This window comes from Octopus sinensis, linkage group LG17 (genome assembly GCF_006345805.1).
Source record: "Octopus sinensis linkage group LG17, ASM634580v1, whole genome shotgun sequence".
Classification (NCBI taxonomy): Eukaryota; Metazoa; Mollusca; class Cephalopoda; order Octopoda; family Octopodidae; genus Octopus; species Octopus sinensis.
Genome location: NC_043013.1, coordinates 13,353,345 through 13,374,362, shown reverse-complemented (window position 1 = coordinate 13,374,362; position 21,018 = coordinate 13,353,345). Strand labels below are relative to the sequence as shown.

General features: G+C 38.2%; 1 protein-coding gene across 1 annotated transcript in view; it reads left to right on the top strand.

Moving 5' to 3' along the window:
* LOC115221043 overlaps positions 1 to 21,018 on the top strand; it is a 336,595-nt gene that overhangs the window by 258,438 nt on the left and 57,139 nt on the right. Inside the window, exons 30-32 of the mRNA XM_036510356.1 lie at positions 3,346 to 3,526; positions 13,827 to 13,990; positions 17,850 to 18,012. Coding sequence (XP_036366249.1) covers positions 3,346 to 3,526; positions 13,827 to 13,990; positions 17,850 to 18,012 — 508 coding nt within the window. The remainder of the gene's footprint in view (positions 1 to 3,345; positions 3,527 to 13,826; positions 13,991 to 17,849; positions 18,013 to 21,018) is intronic.

The window sequence follows — 21,018 nt, the reverse complement described above, 5'->3', positions numbered from 1 at the left end:
GGCTAATTCTAAATTTTATATTCATGACTAATTCTAAGGTCTGGCCATATGGTGCCAGAGTAGCTTATATGTAGTTTAGATCCAAGAGAATCTAACCGTTTGATGCTTCGCTCCTGGTATGGCTACTTCATACAGGAGACAGGACTTCTGGAAAGGTTCCAGACTAACTGTGTCCCACAGTGTATCGGCACATCGCCAAGATAGCAGGACCATCATCCGTCTGAAGAAATCAGACTGTCCAACATCGGAACAGACACATGCATGTCTCCGACCAATGAGTAATCGACTTACGCTACAAAAGACGTGCTACTAAATGGAATGTCTTGTTGCTCATTCGTCCAGGAGAAGCCATTCTGCTATTCCAGGAGTTTCTTCTAGAGAGGCCCCGACGACAGAACAGGTCTATGTGGTGTGGCATTAGTCGTGCCCAAGTACATCTGCAATTACTCATAGGATGGAACCCGGTGAATGATCGTTTGCTGTCCACCTGTTTTCATCATTGCCTATACCCCACAGACTTCGCAGACAGGACAGTCAAGGGCGACTACTGCAACCAACTCCAAAAGTTTTAGGACCAGTCCCCACCACGATATCACCCCGCCCCCCTGACGGACATCAGTGCTGCCATCTCTTCTGCCAGGTTCCCTTCGACAAACTTATTCCAGACTCAAACTATTGGTAATTGCCTCCTGCTCCAATGCCGCAACAACAATTTCTATATTGCAGACACATTTTCCTCCAGCAGACTTGATCATCACAGGACTTTGTACAGTCCGGACTGTTAAACACAGAGGGCGATCAACTACATCATCATCTCCACTGCTAGAGGTCATTTCTCACTAGCTGCCGGCTCTATAGAGGAGATCAACTCGGCAATCTCTACTATCGATTGCTGGTGGCGACACTCACGTTGAAGTTGCAAGCTGACTCTGTCTCAAAGTACCAGCAATGGCCTGATTCATTTTGTGTCTGTAATCTCAACATTGCCACAACAGTTGCGTGATTTAACAACAATCACTTCACTTCCGTGTCCAAAAATGAGACTACCAACTGAGAAATTTTCAAATCAAGTGTCAAAAGTTAGAACGTGATGTCCTGGTAAACTCATTATCTCTTCTCAAGCGACCCTTGATCCTACTGTGGAGGTCGTACACAAGTAACTGCTGCAGTGAGGCTCACCTATGCAGTAACACAAATGAAAACAACCAGCCCAACTGGATATGCGACGACTCCATTCATAAAACTGGGAGAAGTTCTGAGCGGGAGAAGCCGAGCACCTGGATGTAGCAGCAAAGAATAACAAGATCAGTCTGATATTCAATATGCTCCGCAGAGACTGTACCAGTCTCTACTTAAAGACCACCTCAGCGAGGGATACCAATGAAATGTAGACATCGTGGAAACCACCTGCTTCGAACACTGGAAGGAGAACTTCGGCTTTCTCTGTCACGTATCTGTCCAAATCGATCCCAGTCTAACCATCACTGCACACACAGCCCCAACCAACGACACTTGTAGACTCGATCCTGTTAACTCTGATGAAGTCAGTGTCACCCTGAAGAAGATCGAAAACCTCAAACACCCAGGAATCTGCACTGTGGCCGCGGAGATGTTCAAGCCGGATGGAGAAAACATGATTCAATGGCTCAGATACATCATCGACCATCTATGGGTATCCGAGCAGCTCCTAAATGACTGAACTCAGAGTATCATCCTCTGCGTCAGAAAGCGGAAGGCAACAAACTCGTCTGCAGCTACCACGGTGGCACCACCCTCCTTTCCATCCCCAGTAAGCCCTTCATCAGGATCTCTTCTTGTCATTAGAAGCACACACCATTCACAATAAGCCAGATTCACCGTGTTGATCTTCTGCAGACCATATTTTTGCCCTTCGTCTCGTAGTTCAAAGATCTCGGGAGGTCCGCAAAGATCTCCACCTCTACATCGCCTTTATCGACCTTAAGGTGGCTTTGGACACGGTCGACCATGCATCATTCTGGAAAATTCTCGAGCTCGACGGTGTGTCTCCCATGATCACTACCCTGTTCCAGTAGCTCTATAGCAGTACCGAAAGCTGGGTTTAGGTGAACGGGAATGATTCTGACTGGTTCCTCCTCAAGAGCAAGAGATAGGGCTGCGTGGCCGGTCTCGACCTCATCATCTATGTCATTGATTATTTGGTGAGTGAGTTTCTGGCGTGACCTTCTGAAACAACCATCATACCGACCTGAAGTATGAGAACGACACCATCCTATTCAGCAACTCGATTGACGAGCTAAGGGACGCACTGACCATATGCAGAGAATCAGCAAAGCTTGGCTATCAGGTGAGATGGGCGGAGACCATGCTGATGCATGTAGTTGATAGCTCAGACCCTCTTCTTCCCTATTGACCCTGACGTCGTGAAGTTTGTCAACTCCTTCATCTATCTGAGCCCAACAATGGAGATCAATCGCAGATGTTGTTTGGTCACTGGGGTCATGTACTCCCTATGGGAGCCCCTTTGACACCATTATTCTATCTTCCTCAAGACGAAATTCTCTATCTACAACGCATCGGCCCTCGCCAAAGACCCTGGCAAAGAAGATTGGTGACGTCGATAGCAGAATATCTGAGAACATCAAATGGTACCATCATGTTTCCAACAAAGAACTGCGCGTGCGCATGCATCAGCCCCCCCCCCAGCTTCCCACCTCACAGCTATCCATCGAATTCACTGATACGAATGTTTCCTCCATCTCCTGCTATATCCTCCTACATGGGTTTTACTCCCATTCGATCCTGAAGCTGTAGACTAGGAGAAGCCTCATTATGGCTGGATGTGGTTGGAGAATATGTGCAGGATACTGACGTCACCGTGGAGGATGCATTAGGGGCTGCTACGGGACAGCCAGTGATAGAGCACCGGTAGACCTGGTCGGTTCTACGCATGATGATGTCTCTGTAACCACTTACCTGGGAGGATCTCAACCACAACAAGCAAGAGCTTGAAGCAACCAGACATGGCTAAACTCTACGTATGAGAGAAATATTGAAATCTGTTACAATATTGAACTTATATAACAAGATAATAAACATATTATAATAAATAATTATGGCAAAAACATTTATGGCTGATAATCCTTGAAATTGTTGCTTGAATTTTCCTGACTTCCCCTGTGACATGACAAACCCACAACATTTAAAATACTTAATGTCAAATAACGCAATTCTCAATATTATGAATACAAATGTTAAATCATCACAATGAAATCTGTTCACCAAATTCCCCAGTATTTGAATGTATTTTTCGCATTGTATCAAACATTAAGGAACATTAATTAAATGTTTTTTTTTTACATATAGTTTGTTCGTGTGGATCACCAAACCCCCATGGATATTATAATTAATTTGATAATATATCAATGGGATTTCTCATTGCCAAACTTACTTATTTCTGTGATTGGTGGAAGAGAAGACGTCCAGTTGAATGAACCTACTAAAGAAGCTCTTGGGCATAGTTTAGTTAAAGCTGCAAGAACAACAGGTAAAAAGGTTTTAGCACACTTATTGTGAATACTACTACTACTACTACTACTACTACTACTACTACTACTACTACTACTAATAATAATAATAATAATAATAATAATAATAATAATAATAATAATAATAATAGGATGCACCACCCAAAGGCAGACGTAGATCGCCTTTACCTTCCCAGAGCCCAAGGAGGTCGAGGCCTGATCCAATTTGAACTAGCTTACAAAACAACCACAATTGGACTGGCCAAATATCTTGAAATAACGACTGACTGGATGCTAAAGCTCGTGGAAAATCACGAGAGACGAAAGAAGCTTCATTCTATCATAAAGGAAAGCAAAAAATTTACTATTGATCTCGTGCAGGATACCCAAACAGAACAACCCGAGGGAAGTACGGCAACTATTGTTGCAAAGAAGGTGAAAATAATGGCAACGAAAAAAGCGCACGAGCAATTGGCTGATAGGTGGGAGGAGAAACCTCTGCACGGCAAATATGTGACCCGCAGCAAACAAGCTGATGTTAACCAGAAGCAAACCTATCAGTGGCTACGGAGCTCAGGGCTAAAAGGAGAGAGCGAAGGTTTCATCCTGGCTGCTCAAGATCAAAGCCTATTAACCCGGAACTACCAGGCCAATGTGATGAAAAATGGAGCAGACCCAAAATGCCGATTCTGCAACGACATGATTGAAACTGAACCACCTAATCTCTGGATGTAAAGTCTTAGCTCCAGTGGAGTATAAATTAAGACATGACAGAGTTGGCCAATATCTACACTGGCTAATAAGTCGGCATTACAATATCAAAACTGCCGACAAGTGGTATAATCACCACCCTGAGGCTGTAACTGAAGGAGAAAATGTAACCATTCTGTGGGACTTTCCAGTACATACAGACCGAACCATCAAGGTCAATAAACCAGATATTGTTGTGAAAGACCAAAACAATAAAGTTTGCTTATTGATCGACATGAGCATCCCCTGTGATCATAATATCTCAGCGAAAGAGTTTGACAAGCTCAGAAAATATAAAGACCTACTCATTGAAATTGAGAAAATGTGGCATCTCAAGACGGTTACAATACCAGTGATCGTAGGAGCACTAGGAATGATCAAGAAGGGAACCGAAAATTATATGAGAATGATCCCTGGCTTACCATCCCTGCAAGAAGTGCAAAAGATTGTCTTAACTGGTACATCACACGTATTGAGAAGAGCATTGTCGATGTGAGAACTGTTGCTGCTCATGTATTTTAATTTAACTTAAAATGAACGAACTATTGAGTTTGGTTTAATGGCCTACCAATGTATACTATGAGTTTCTTTGCCCTAGGAGTCGGGAAGACACTCGGCAAGAAATGGAAGCAAATTTGAAAGAAGTAAAAAAAGTAATAATAATAATAATAATAATTCTAACTGGGTCCCACCTGCAAGATCATGCATTGTTTATCTTGATATGAGATCACCATGTCACGCACACAGGTGTATCTAATCAGACGAGTAGTCATGATGGGTATACTGGCTTCGTATATTTTACCTCAGTGTCACTTTGATGGCATGCACTGCTCTCTCGCTCAATAATAATAATGATGATGATGAAGCGGCTGAACGTATTCTTCGCTGCACCGAGCTGTCAGCAGCTGAAGACACAGAAACACTAATACAACCCAGCAGGACAACTGAAAAATAACTCTAAAAGACTGGAATATCTAAAGTTTCATGTGAGTATTTGGAATTTCCCTGAAAATAAGTTAAGGGACTTACATATCTAAAGCTTTCGAATACATAAGCAATCAGCTTTAAAACCTTTAATATCTACAACTTCTGTGAATACCTACCATTTCCTCCTTTCCTCCTGAGTATTCGAAAATGTAAACATCCTCTTTATTCCAAGAACACTACAGTTTTCTCTGTTCGGACAGACAAAAGATCATCTCCAGTAAATTTTTAAAATTTCAAATCTTCAATTTTCCGTGAAAAAGTTTTACCTTCCTTTTCTTTCCGTTCCTTTTTCCCTGAATATTCAAAAATGTAACCATAATTTTAATGAAGAAAAAAAAACACTACAGTTTACTCTGAACGGACATACAAACGAACACCTCAGAAAATTTAGAAACGTTAATATCTCCAGTTTTGTGTGAACATTTTGTCTTTCCTTCTTCCCTGACTAACAGAATATGTAAACATGCCTTTTATTGTAACAACACAATTAAATGCAAGATAAAAGATTAAGTAAGTAAGCACCTGCCAATATATACATACTGCACAACTACAAAAACTGTAAACCACAGCAAAACGTTTTAAAAGAAAAGAAAAAATCCAAAAGAAAAAGAAAAATAAATTCGGAAATTCAAAAATCCAACAAGGTGAACATCTCTTCCTCCTACTAATCCCAAAGACGGGAATATCTACAATTTCCTGTGAATATTTTAAATCTCCCTCAAAATAAAATAAGCTAGGAAACTTACATACCTACAGCTTTCGAAAACACAAACGATCAGCTTTAAAAAAAGATTTTAATATCTACAACTACTGTGTGAATACCTATCCTCCACACCATCTGCCGAATCTATTTATACACCTGTAGAATATGATCTATTTACTAAAATGCTACCCAACTATTTCCTCCAACAATGATATATTTATGATTATATTAAGTACAAGACAAAAGTTGAAAATAAAGAACGTTTAGTAAAATCTTTTAATAATAAATGGAAATAGTAATAATGAGAATAACATTGGTAGTGGTGGTGATGTTGATACTAAATACTACAAACACTACAATGATACTACAGCTACTACTATTATGATAGCACAGGAATCTGAAACTCAACTACCAAACTTACCACTACCTCACCCCTGCTGCTGTTGCTGCAACCACTGCTGCTACTACTCATAAAAACAATAATAACTGTGATATCAGTGATAATAATGATAATAATAATCATAATGATAATAATAAAAATGAAAGGAAATGGGTGGAGCATCCTCACGGGCTGATTAATGATGCATCTAGTGATGGTGTCACAATAAAAACACTGGTAATTGTGCAACCTGATAATCGCTACTGCAAATGAGCGACAATGAAAAAACAAAATATTGGGAATAACGGTGGTAATGAAACTGAAGCCAATGATGGTGACAGTGGTACACCTGGCGGGCTTAGAGATTCTGGTCTGGCTCCAGCCTGTCGATATCCAGAAAGGGACCACCACACACGGCGTAGATGGAGCATGCAAATTAATGCTGTGGTCATGGAGTGTTACTATCTTAGCAGCCCGGTAGATGAATATGGTTCTCAAATTAGGGGTCACCAACAACGTAGGTATTATCATTGGAGAGAAAAGGATTGTTTCAACTCACGGAATAGAGATTATGTGATCAAGCTAATGCAATAAGGAAAAATCATTGGTTCACAGAAGTAGAGCTCGAAGCTATCAAAAGACGGATCATGGAAAATAACAGCAGAGATAACAATGAAAATACAGTTCTTACTAATAAAAGTAATCTCATATCACAGGAAAGGAGCAGTGGAAGTTTACTTGATGAGTGACATATAGATGATCTAAAAGAAGACAATAAAACTAATGGCAACATGACAGATGAAAAAAGGCAATCTACAATAGAATAAATGCAAGACTGCAGGAGAACGATAGCGACATTATTTGCAACCTTAAAATGGTTGATCGATTGAAATTGAACCAAGAGACGAAAAATGTCAATGAAATTCTGAAATACATCAGAAAAAACAATGTCACAGAAACAAATAATTTGATAAAAGGCAGCAAGTATTGTTGTAGCAGAAAATGCGTGTGTTGATGTCAAGAAAAAGAAATATAATGGGAGTGACAAAAGAAAAGATCCATGGTGGAAAATAAGAATCCAAGCAGGGTTAGACATGCTCTCGAAGGAAATCTCTGTGTTAGACCGAAAAGAGAAAGGGAATCTTAAAAGCAAACAAAAATACAGGGCGCTAAAAAGGAAGTATAATATTGAAAGGAAGGGTCTGAAAGGAGTAACGGAGGAACTCAAACAGCGCCTTGTTGCAAAGAAACTAAAGACGGTAAGATACGACCAAAGAATGAAGAGTTACCAGCAGAATAGGCTATTCAGAGTAGATCAGAAGAGATTCTACAAAGAAATAAATGGAGAGTGTACAAATGAAATGTTGATACCAAATAACATTGAAAGTCAAAGATTTTGGAGTGACATCTGGAGCAAAGACAAGGAACACAAGAAGGATGCTGAACGGTTGTAAGAACTGAAACAAACAGTAGTCTGTCCAAAGCAGGAAGAACTAGTCATTTCAGTTAGGGAAGTGAAGGAAATCATCAAAAAAAAAATGAGCAGCTGGAAGGCCCCGGGACCAGATGGAGTTCAAGGCTACTGGATCAAAAGATTTGGCGAATGTCATGCACGAATAGCTGCACAACTCAACACCTTGCTAAATGCTGAGCAAGTAACACCAGGGTGGTTGACATTGGGTAGGACAGTGCTGTGCCTGAAAAACATCGAAACAGGCAATATAGTAGACAATTACAGGTCGATATCCTGCTTGCCACTTATGTGGAAGTTATTGACTGGAATACTTGCAGAGTCAATGCATGATCACCAAAAAAAAAATGGAGTCCTGCCACATGAGCAGAAGCGTTGCAAGCGTAAGTGCAGAAGTACCAAGGATCAACTCCTGATAGACAAAACTGTACTTAGAGACTACAAGAGAAGGAAAAGTAACTTAGCGATGTCATGGATCGACTATCGTAAGGCATACGACATGATCCCACATTCTTGGATTATGGAATGTATGAACCTATAGTGGTATTGCATCGAATGTTAAGCAATTGCTTGGAAAAAGTATGGTGAATTGGAGGAGGGACCTGACAGCATACAGAAGAAATTTAGGGACAGTAGAAATTAGGAGGGATGTTAAGCAGTTGTGGTCAATGAAAAAGGTGGTAGTAGTACCAATAATTGTTGTAGCCCTGGGAACAGTGAGCAAAAATCTTGAGAAGTACATGGAACAAATAGGGGCTGCAATAAGGATGGAGCATTTGCAGAAAACAGCACTGCTTGGAACCGCTCGACTATTCCTGAAGGTGCTCGAAAAATATGAGGTGTTACGTTAGTTCACTGGTAGTGAACAGCTGACACTGTAGTACATCTCCAGCGTTAGAAGATGTGCAAAGGCAATAATAATAATATAATAATAATAATAATAATAATAATAATAATAATAATAAGGATCTCTCGGAATGATTAAAAAAGGTACTGAAACCTATTTGGAAATGATACCAGGCTTACCATCCCTACAGGAAGTGCTAAAAATCGTATTAACTGGAACAGCTCATGTACTGAGAAGAGCATTATCGCTGTGAAAACAACATCCATTCATGAATTTATTAATTCATTAATTTTTAAATACATATTTTACCTGTGAATTTGCGTGTGTAATCTGAGAATGCATACAATGATCTTCTCTGTCCTTGTGTACGGAAAACACTCGACGAAAATGGAAGAAAATTTGAAGAAAAAAGGGGGAAAAAAATAATAATAATAACAAGCCAGTTGCTGAAGGTAAAATGTTACTATCTACTGTGATTTTCCAGTCAATACCGACAGAACGATTCAGTATAATCGACCAGACAGTTAATAAAGACAAGGAAGACAATACTTGTAGTCTAATAGATTTAAGTGTTCTCACTGATAAAAATATATCTGCAAAGGAATTTGACAAATTAAGTTAATGTAAGTATCTGGAAATTGAAATGAAAAAAGATGTGTCATCTTAAATCAAGGACTGTTCTTGTTATTGTAGGTGCCCTAAGAATGATAGGAAAGAGACGTCAGAAACATTTAGATAATGTCCCAGAAGAACAATGTCTCAGAGATTGTGCTGACAAGTGCTGCCCACATCCTTAGAAAACCCCTATCAATTTAAATGTCTGTGTTGTATTACGTGAAGATATTTCGCTACTGCCCCTGCCACTTCCCCACCCTAAGCTTTCAGTCATTCTGTAAAATCTCAAATGCTTCACTCATCGTGTCTCGGCGAGTGATTGTAACAAACATGCCTTTCATATAATAATAATTATTATACTACTACTACTACTACTACTACTACTACTATTACTACTACTACTACTACTACTACTAATAATAATAATAATAATAATAATAATAATAATAATAATAATAATAATAAACTAATGAACCATGTGAGAGTCATTAGGAGGAAAGGTTATTTATCTGGAGTAGAAATATCTCAGATTAGTGAGAGTCTGAGAGACCCTGCGAATGAGCTACAAACGTTGGCTGCAGTTGAAAATAGAGAGGTAGGAGATGAAAGCAGGGAGAAGAGTAGACAGGAAGAAGAGGGGAATAGTGATGGGGCTGTTAAAGATGAGGAACAGGAAGATTATGCAGTGAACTCTGATACTGTGGTGGGTGGGCATGCAAGGGAAATGATCCAACTAGATAATGAATTGCTTGAAATTCAAAGACGTCTCACCGAGTTGATGAATGCTCCAGAAAAAAATCCCCATGAATATGAGAAGGGTAGATAGGAGTATGATAAATAAAGTAACACAAAAGATAAATACTGTCATACCATCCATTCAGATGGAGGACATAACACAAACAAGGAATCTTCTCCGAGCTATTGCACTACTTGTTGAGGAGAAATTACAGCTTTCTTAAGCAAAAAATGGTGGAGCAAAAGAACCATAGTGGAAACGACGCATTGAAAGGGACATAATGTGGGCAAGGCAAGATCTAGGGAAAATTGAGCAATGGTTAAGAGGAAACTAGAAAAATGGGAAAAAGAAAGACCGAGAAAAATTAGAGAAGAAATATAAAATATGGAAGAACGGGTTTGATGCAGTAATAGAGCAGTTAAAACAGAGGATCATGGCAAAAATCCAAAAGATTAGAAATAAGGAATAAGCCGTTAGAATAAGCAATGAACAGGAATAAGCAGTTAGAGGGGAACATATTGTTCAAAAATAACTAGAAGCAATTCTTCCGAATGTTAGAAGGAGACAATGGTGAAAATGTTGCTCCTGATGCAAATCAAGCCAAGGAGTTCTGGAGCGGATTATGGGGAAATGATGTGGTGCATAAAAGGGATGCAATATGGATAGGAAATATCAAGGCAGAATTACAAGGAGGAAAGAAACAAAGGAATATTGTCATAAGCACAAAGTGGGTAAAGTGCCTAACTGGAAAGCCTCCGGACCAGATGGGATTCATGGCTTCTGGTTGAAGAGATGCCACGCGGTGCATGAAAGACTAGCAGACCAATTGAATGAGTGTGTCCAGAAAGGTACAGTCCCTGTGTGGATGGTGACTGGGAGGACAACACTTATAATAAAAGATAGAAGGGGAATATTGTGGGAAACTACCGTCCCATAGTATGCCTAAGGATAATCTGGAAGATACTCACTGGAATATGTGAGGCAAAGACATACACTTTCCTGGCACAGAAAGAAATACAACCAAAGGAACAAAAAGGATGTAGGAAGAGTTCTCAGGGTAGTAAGGATCACCTAATCATAGATAAAACAGTTTTGAAGTATTGTAAAAAGCAACATACAAACATGTATATGGCTTAGATTGACTTCAGGAAGGCATATGATATGGTGCCTCATTCTTGGACCATTGAATGCCTGCAGGTGTTTAGTATTGCTGACAACATCACAAATTTCTTTATGCATAGCATAAAAGATTGGTAAACCAAATTGTACTCAAGTAATGTATTCCTTGGAGAAGTTAATATTAAAAAGAGAATCTTCCAAGGTGACTCGTTCTCACCGTTAGTTTTTGTAATTGCACTAATACTCATAACAATGACACTTAGGAAAGTTAAGATGGGTTACAAATGTGGGAAGAAAGGCCCATCCTTGAACTATCTTCTGTTGCATCACGCAACTCCAGCAGCTTGGTTTCCTCCCCATTGCGGGAACCAAATCCAGAGCCACCATCTACACCATGGAATCCCCCTGGATGTTGTCCAATATGATTGTTGAAGTCACCAACAACAAAGAGAAGGTTCCTGTCATTCATCAACGAGATAGTCTATAAGAGGGTGTCATAAAATCGGTCTTTCTGTTCATCAGGTAGCCCTGGCTGAGGAGCATATGCCAAGATAATGGTTGCTAATCCACGTTGCAGAACTAGTCTAAGCTTAAGTATTCTATCACAGACTTTGACTACCTCGATTACCTTATCAACCCATTTCTCTGTAAGGAGTACAGTCAACCCCATCAGCGTTTGCTACTCAGAAAATCTTATACTTGTGTTCTTTGCCTGTGAGGAACCTAACAGAACTTCCTCTTCACCTTACTTCTTGGATACAGCACAAATAAACACGTCTCCGTTCAAGCATCTCAACAATTTCACCAGACCTACCTTTGAATGTACCAACATTAAGTGTGCCAACTCTGAAGGTGTGAGAGGTGTGGGACAGCGAGACCCTGGGATGGGGGACAGTAGCATTTTGCATCTGAAAAGGAAGTATTTGAAAGATCTCGTAAACATAGAATCGTCTTCAACCTGCATTCACTAACTGTCATTTTATTCGCTATATAATCAATTCATTCAGTAGAAGATAGACACTAGGTAGGGATGGAGGGGGAAGGGAAAGGGAAGCGTTCTGTATAGTAAAGAAAATAATTAGAGAAAACAAAAGAAAGTAAAATATGGAGACAACTAAAGAAATAATTGAAACCAAAAATGTTTAAAAAAGTAAACAAAAGTTGAGTATGGGACGCAACACAATCATTAGCCTAAAATATAACGATGGAAAACAGCTGACAGAAGTTGTACAAATATTAGAAAGAATAAATGAATTCTATGAAAACATATATCATTCAAAGAACGAAGTTTCTCAAACAGTAAATTCAAACGAAATGATCTGCATAATCAGTTATTATTTACCTGAGTTCATGATGGCACATCCAGGTAATCTATGTGATAGATGTCAAGTTGGAAATATATGTGTCCCAAATCCAGCATTTCTAAGTTCCACAGCAATGATTTCTATAGTAAAATATATAGAAGGGACAAAAGGGGAGATTCTCGACCGACCAAGCACACAGTGTAAAAGGGTTTCAATAGATGACCATTTCTTTTGATTATTGAACAATACAATTTCCAAGTAACAATAATCAAACCCAATCAAATTTATCAGTATCCTGGAATAATATGGTTGTGAGTTTATTGATTTCATTTTGCAATTATGCATTTTCCGGTTCCGCCCCAATTTGTAACACCTTGGGTAACTGTCTTTGATTATACCTATGGGATAACCAAAGATTTGTGATTGAGATTGGCAGACCTCATCCATCACTCAGCTTGGTATGTCACTCTGTTCCTTCTCTGACTGAAATAAAAATTCGGATCTATACCTTACACTCTCTATGATGTATGAGGCAGAGGATGTTTAGGATCGATCCCTCAAGAATTGCACAAATCTGAGTATTCCTAATACACTATCTGTCACAAGCATCAATCACTCTGTGAGCACTTAAAGTTATTGGCTACATCCTTCTTGCTTGAGTCCTTCCTCCTCAGGGTCACCTCTCCTCAACTAACACGACTGGGAAGGGAATTCTCTCAGTATTCTCAGATCCATGCTGAGATATATCTTATTCCATACTTGCATAGGATTTATCTACAAAAATACTAGCAGCTGAATCTATTTTATTTGTAATTCCAAAGGATTTATCTCTTCTTCGTAATAATAATTCATTTTGACTTGTTATAAACGTTTTCTAGCTTAGCTGTTTGTTGCTGTTGAAACCGAGGTCAAGCTTAATTCAACAGACCTATGTTCAAAATCATTCCAGCAATGACCATCTCATCTTATCTCCAGTTATCAATATAGAATAAAATATGCTGGGTGCTGATGACTATATCTGAAAAAGGCTGAATAAGCATATTGTTGTATTTAGGTTTTTGTTTCTTTTTCAGTTATGAGTTCAAATTCTGCTTGGGTTGTATTTTTGTTTTACATGTTTTGTCAAGGACTGATTAGAAAATCGATAATTGAGTTCTAGATTGATTCAGTATATCATATCCTTACTTCCATAATGAGGAATATATCAATGATTAGATTAACCCCAGTTAATGACTGGTGCATATTTCATAAAGCTTACACGGACAAAGAGAAAATTCAGCCTTTTTGTGTGAAGCCTGAATGTGACGGAATATAAGAAAATGCCATCGGGTATTTTGTCCAAAAACATACTGTAGTTTTAGAATAAGAAATCAATGTTTGAATATAATTATTGATCTCTTGTTTTGCAGATGCCTGGATCATAAGTGAAGGTTTACATAGGGGAGCTGTGAAATATATTGGGGAAGCTATATCTGATAATGAAAATAAAGTGGCTGACATGAAAACAGTGAAAATCATTGGTATTGCACCGTGGAACTGTGTACAAAACAAAGAATCCCTTGTGAATAAGGAGGTAAATTTTTGTTTCAGTTATTTTCTTTTTTTTAACTTTTTATCTAATCTTTTCTCCATATTAACATTAAATATTGATTTATAACATTTTACTGTTAATGTTTGAATGTTTAATATAAATCATTAAGTTTTATCATTTAAACATTAGATTACATCAAGGAATCAAGAAAAGACCCTTATAATTTCCATTCATGTTACAATGCTCATTTTGTGATAAAGGAATTAATATAATATATTCATGGTTTTTGGTTTTTGTGTGTGTGTTGCTTTTCTGTTTTACTTGAAGTGAAAAAGTAAAAATGATTGAGTGAATAAGGTGTTAGATTACCAGACCTTAGAGAATGAGTTCTATTCTACTTCAGGTATTTCATTGTTTCTGGGAAAAATACCATATTCTACATAGCCTCAGTTTCCTTAGTTATCAAGGATAAACACATCAGTTTGGCAGTGTTCCGTCTCTTCTCAAATATTATCAATCATCTTGGTCGCATGTTTGACATTGGATCTAGTTTCTGGTTCTGCTTAGAATTTGTGTGCAATGGACATAACTCAAAAATTCATTCGTTTGTCTAGATTTACTATTTCTAAGAGATTAAAGGAGTATGTGGTTATATAGCAGAGAACTCTTGCTAAATACAGCAGGAGCCTGGTTCTATGAGTATTATCTCAGGAGCCTTATTTGTTTTTGTTGATTCTTGGGATTCAGTCATATTATTTACATGAATTAAAGTAGTAAAAATAAAGATAACACATGACTTGTAGCTTTTTAATCTCTAACCACCACCTGTTTCAGAAATCCTTCAAAGACCCTAGATACTTCACTTTTCCCTTTGTCTAAGTTAGAAATATTATAACAATGAAAATATAAAAAGAAAGAGGTACCTTGAGGATTGTAGGAAATTTGAATTAAACTACCTTGTAGGAAATTTGAATTCAACTGGGGAATATGCTACGTGGAGAAGAACTTCGTAGCCAAGTTTCCTCAACTTCTGGAGCATCATTAGTGAAACCTATGGCCGAGCATTGTCATGAAGAATGATTGGCTCTCTTCTGTTGCCTTGTCTGGAACGGAGTAGTAGCAGTTTTTTGTTCATTTTGCGTAAAAAGTAAGCAACATTTTGAATCATGAAGAATTTGTACTGGATTTTTTTCAGAGTTTTGAATTATTTAAAGCACTTTATTGCAATTGTATGATAATATAGACATAGACTTGCCCAAATGCAACGGTAAATTAACATTGTTATTTCTTTAGCCATTGTCAGAATCATCTGAAATGGAGTTGTCAATGCGCGATATTCAAGCAAGTTTGCTATTCAACTTCAAAACTGGATGCAAAGCAGCTGAAACTGCTTGTGATATCAACGAAGCATTTGTTGAGTGGTCATCTCGAAAATAGTTTAAACGATTTTGCAGTGGAGACTAGGGCCTTGAAGATTGTGAGCGTAGCCCATCTGTCATCGATTACGGTAAATTAAAGACCGTCATTGAGAAAGATCCATGTACAACGACTTGAGAACTAGCACGTGAACTTCACGTTAACCAGAAAACTGTTTGAAACCATTTGTATGCAATCGAAAAATCAATAAAGCTCGACAAATGAGTATCACACGATTTGAATGAATATCAGAAAATGTACAGATATGAAATTTGTTCGTTGTTTCTTCTCCGTAACCAGACCGAACCATTTCTCAACCATATTGTAACTTGTGATGAAAAGTAGATTCTGTACAATTATAAAATAAGTTCTTTGCAGTGGTCGGAGTAATATGGAGTACCTAAAACCTTTCCTAAACCTGAGCTCTTCAAAATGGTTATAGTGACTGTTTGGTGGTTCACTGCTGGAGTCATCCACTATAATTTCTTTAAACCCGGAAAAATCATTAACTTAGAAACATATTGCCATGAAATTGCCAAATTGAACAAAAAACTGCTACTCCTCCGTTTCAGACAGGGCAACAGAACAAGGCCAAACATTCTTCATGACAATGCTTTAATGATGCTCCAGAAGTTGAGGGAACTTGGCCACAAAGTTCTTTCCCACCTAGCCTATTCCCTAATGACAGATAAATTATCTGTCAATTACTCTGAAGTAAACTGGCTATATGAAAGAGTTATACTAGCTCCAACTAATGACATGAGCTTCTTCAAAGTTAACAGATACATCAGAAATGACTTTTTGATCAATTGACAACAGTCGATCAAAATCAGGTCCTTCAATACTTGTTGAATTTCTGAACACACTTAAATCCATTGGGATGCCACCGCATAACTTGACACTAAAACTGGGTGCTCCCATTATGTTGCATAAGAATCTTGACCCATTTAGCCTGTGTAATGGAACTCACTTAATTGTTACTTCCAAGAAGCCCCATGTCCTTCAGGCAACAATCATAACAGGTAGTCACAAAGAAGAAAATGTCTTTATTCCAAAAATTCCTCTCGTACCTACAGATGTTCCATTTGAATTTAAGAGGCTTCAGTTTCTAGTCAAACTAAGTTTTGGTATTTCAGTTAACAAATATCAGAGTCAATCCCTCAAAGTAGTTGGACTTGATCTCTCCACTACAAACTTCTCCCACGTCCAACCCTTTGTTACTCCCTTGCGAGTTGGAAGCAGCAATAATTTATTCATTTCAACACCAACAAAAAATGGCACAGTGAATATTGTTTACACTGAGGTGCTTCGGCATTGACAGATTTTCAGTTCAAAATTCTATTAACATTACAATTTGTATATTTATTGTTCACTAATGTAAATAAGAAATGCAATAACCCAGACAACGTCGGTCATTCAGCTAGCATACACACGCGCACACAAGCATGCACACACACACATACATATAAACACACGTATACATAATTATATATATACATGCCTTCATATATATGGATATTTATATATATATATATATAAATAAAATAAGAGGCTTCCAGAGAGGAAAGCCTTGTGCTAGAAAGAACAATAGAAAAACTCAAACCACCAAATAAAGATAAATTCTCGAAAGGAATGAAAATTAAAACGTTTACCATCTCAATTATTTCCCAGGCCATGGTTTCTAACTATTTCCAGCAAAAAAATGTTCGCTGAAGGCCAGTTTTATCAGTGGGACAGCCTTTAGATTTCAAATATACACACAGCCAGTTCCACATGTAAAACTAACTGCCTGCAGCGCGTTGTGTCCTTGGACAAGATACTTTATTTCACGTTGATCCGGTCCACTCAGCTGATAAAAATGAGTTGTACTTGTAACACCTTGTCACATTGTGTGTTCTGCTTCATCTTCAAGAGAACAATGTTAGGGATGTGCGTGTCTGTGGAGTTCTCAGCCACTTGCACGTTAATTTCAAGACCATGCTGTTCTGTCGATCGGATCAACTTCTTATCGTATCCAACAGAGTGCCAGTTCTATAGGCATATATGTGTTTGTGCGTGTGTGTGAGTGCATTCATATATGTATGTATATGTATATGCATATATGTATCTATATATCTGTGGAATGGTGTATGAATGTATGTGTGTGTATGGGAGGCGTGATTATGCATCTGTATAGCAATTCATTAGAGTTCCTCTTTCTAATGTCTGGGAACATCAAAATCTCCCCCACCAACACTTTCAGTATAACTCAATCTATATTCTGATACTCTCTCTTTTTCTCCCCTTTCTTTTTTTCACTCTCTCTCTCTCTTTCTCTCTCTCTCTCTCTCTCTCTCTCTCTCTCTCTCTCTCTCTCTCTCTCTCTCTCTCTCTCTCGTATATTTTTCTGTGTCAGAACAAACACAATAAATATATTTTTAGACCATAATGATTTTTATAATAAATATATATATATATAAAACTAAAATTTTGATTTAATTTCTAGGGATTGTGGCCTGCAAACTATTCTAATGGAGGAGAGTATGCCTTGGATCCTAATCATACACATTTTATCCTTGTTGATGATGGTACCAGCGACACTTCTGGGGTAGAACTTGAATTCAAAAAACAGTTAGAAGATACTATTTTACAAATCAGATATAGGCAAAGTAAGTTGTTATTAGAGAAATAAAAACATAAAATATAGACCGGAAATGAAATATTAAGGATAACTGGTTAAATTTACACATATATCATATTAATTTACTCTCTTTAATAGCAAACCAGTCTTTTATTGATTATAGTTAGGTTATTATTAATAGTTAACATCTAAACAATTCTATTCTTCTATGCTAGTGTTACTCAAACTGTGTCGCGACACATTATTGTGTCGCCAGCAGGGCGTGGGTGTGTCGCAACCGCACAGGAAATCAATATATAAGATACCCAATACCAATTTATTTCAGCTTTTCGTAATCTATTTAATAGTAGAGTGAACATGTCAATGCAGGTCCCTACTGGCTATCATATCCCACTTCATATTTAGAGGCAAGATTAAAAAACAAAACGATAAAAAAGGTAGAAGTAATCTTCATTATATAACACTCATTTTTGTTGTATCTTATTCAGTGTAAAAGAATTAACATATTGCAAGCGCTATTCTCTTGTTCGAAGTAAATCGAAAATCGATTAAAAATTTTCAAATCCGTACCTGTTTTAGTGAACAAAGCACACTGGAACTGCTTTCAAATTGCCTAAACTTATTACTCACCTATACTGGTATTAGGCATTACTGATAGTAAACTAATAATTATGAAATCATATTAAACACATGCCACACTTGCTCCTTGTTCATCAGTCTCGCTAGTTTAGCCTTAGGAACCAGGTGTTCTAATTAAGGGCAACGTACTATCTCTAACTTTATCGAGTTTAGTATTGGTGATATTAATTACATGTTTAGTTATCATCCTCATCATCATTATCATGATCGCTTAACGTTCGCTTTCCATGCTGGCATGTGTTGGATGGTTTGACTGAGGACTGGCAAGCCAGTAGGCTGCACCAGTCTCCAATCTGATCTGGCAAGCTTTCTACAGCTGGATTCCCTTCCTAACACCTACCACGCCGAAAGGATAGTGGGTGATTTTTGCATGTCACCGATACGGGAGCCAGTCAGGGACATTGGAATCGAACACGTTCAGATAGTGCTTTTTACGTGCCACTGGCATGGGAACCAGTCAAGGGGCACTGGCATCGACCACATTCGGATGGTACCTTTTACGTGCCATCGGCACGGGAGCCAGTCAGGAGGCATTGGCATAGACCGCGTTCGCATGGTGCTTTTTACGTGCCAACGGCGCAAGGAGCCAGTCAGACGGCACTAGCATCGACCCACGCTCGAATGGTGTTTATTACGTACCACCAGTACAGGTCTCAGTCAGGTGGCACTGGCTACGACTACGATTTCGATTTCACTTGACTCAACAGGTCTTCTCAAGCGCATCATATCGACCGACGATCCAAGGGTACTTTTAAATGGCCCGGTTATGCAACAGTGGCATCTGCCATGGCTTCAATCTCACTTTACTTGCCGGATCTTCTCAAGCATATCATATATCCAAAGGTTTCGGTCTCTTGTCATTGCCTGTGAGCCCCAACGTTCGAAGGTCATGCTTCGCCAACTCATCCCATGTCTTCCTGGGTCTACTTCTTCCACAGGTTCCTTCCATTGTTAGGCTGTAACACTTCTTCACACAGCTGTCCTCGTCCATATGCAACACATGACCATACCAGCGCAGTCATCCCTCTTGCACACCACATCTGATGCTTCTTATGTCCAACTCTTCTTGCAGGAAACTTTCACTCTGTCGTGTATGCACACTGACATTACACATCCAGTAGATCATGCTAACTGCATTTCTTTCAAGCCTACGCAGCTTTCATTACCATATCTATAGGTTTTAGTTGCTGTTGCAACTGCACCGTAGAGGTCTTGACATTTTTTCTCCATTTTCTTATCCATTACTGGTTGACACGCAAGAATAAGAGAGCAATCTTTTTCTTCAATTTTATCTGCATCATGTCTTAGATTTATAATCCTGTGGCATTCTTCTGCTACTGCCTGTTGAGTTAATATTTGGTCCTATTCCAATTTCGTTAATATCTGGAACGTATATCTGCATGTTTGCTTGCAGTAAATCCTTGAACAAAATTTAGACATTTGAACATATCCGGAGTTAATTCCTTAAGGCTGAATTTTTCATACACTCTATTAACAACTCCAGAATAGATGACGAAATCATCTTTTATGACAAAATTTAAACATTGCCAGCGAGTACTGAACAGGGGACTTCTTTCGGTGAAAATGTTCGATAAAAAATTCTTTCATCGAAGCAAATCTCACTTGGCTTCTCTGACAGAATATAATTACTATATTTTTCATTTCGGCAGGGGATAACTTTCTTAAAAGTAGTCATACTTTTTTCATCAATCCAATTTTTACATTCTTCTTTGAAGATTTCTTCATATCTTCGAAAACATGCAGAGAAAGCAATCATTTTTCCTGGTTTGTAACTGAATTCTTCATTTGAGTTTGCTACACTGTCTGGTGTGTACAAACCTCAAGTATTTTCCGACTTCAACATTAATTCCAGCAGCTGTTGGTTTTGTTATTGTTGCTGTTTAGTTACTGTTGTTGCTGTTGCAACTGCAACATAGAGGTCAATAAGTCTTCCATGCTAAAACGATTTTTTTCTTTGGTTTTGTACCATAAAAAATTTTAAGCATCCAAAGCAAGCTTCGAACAACTCGTCGTCACTTTTATTTCTTGGCTTTGAATATATAATTTAATGAGGCAGGGGGAAAGAAATATTTACATGACGCAATTCGATTACTATTACACGAGACTCGACGCTCTCAATCAACAGCTTACAGTGAATTGCTTCTATGAACTCATCAGTTGTCTATTTAATAGAAATGTATCAGTCTACTTTTAGTCGCATGGGCATGGTTGGAAACCTTCCACAACAGAAGAGATGGATTAACTGTAGATTGAGTAATATACGAGATAAATTAATTTAATTCAAGGAGAAATTAATGTTGTCATGTGTGTATTTGCAAAAAATACGTATTTATACAAATGTGAACGGAACCTGAGGAAAAGGAAGTAAAGACGT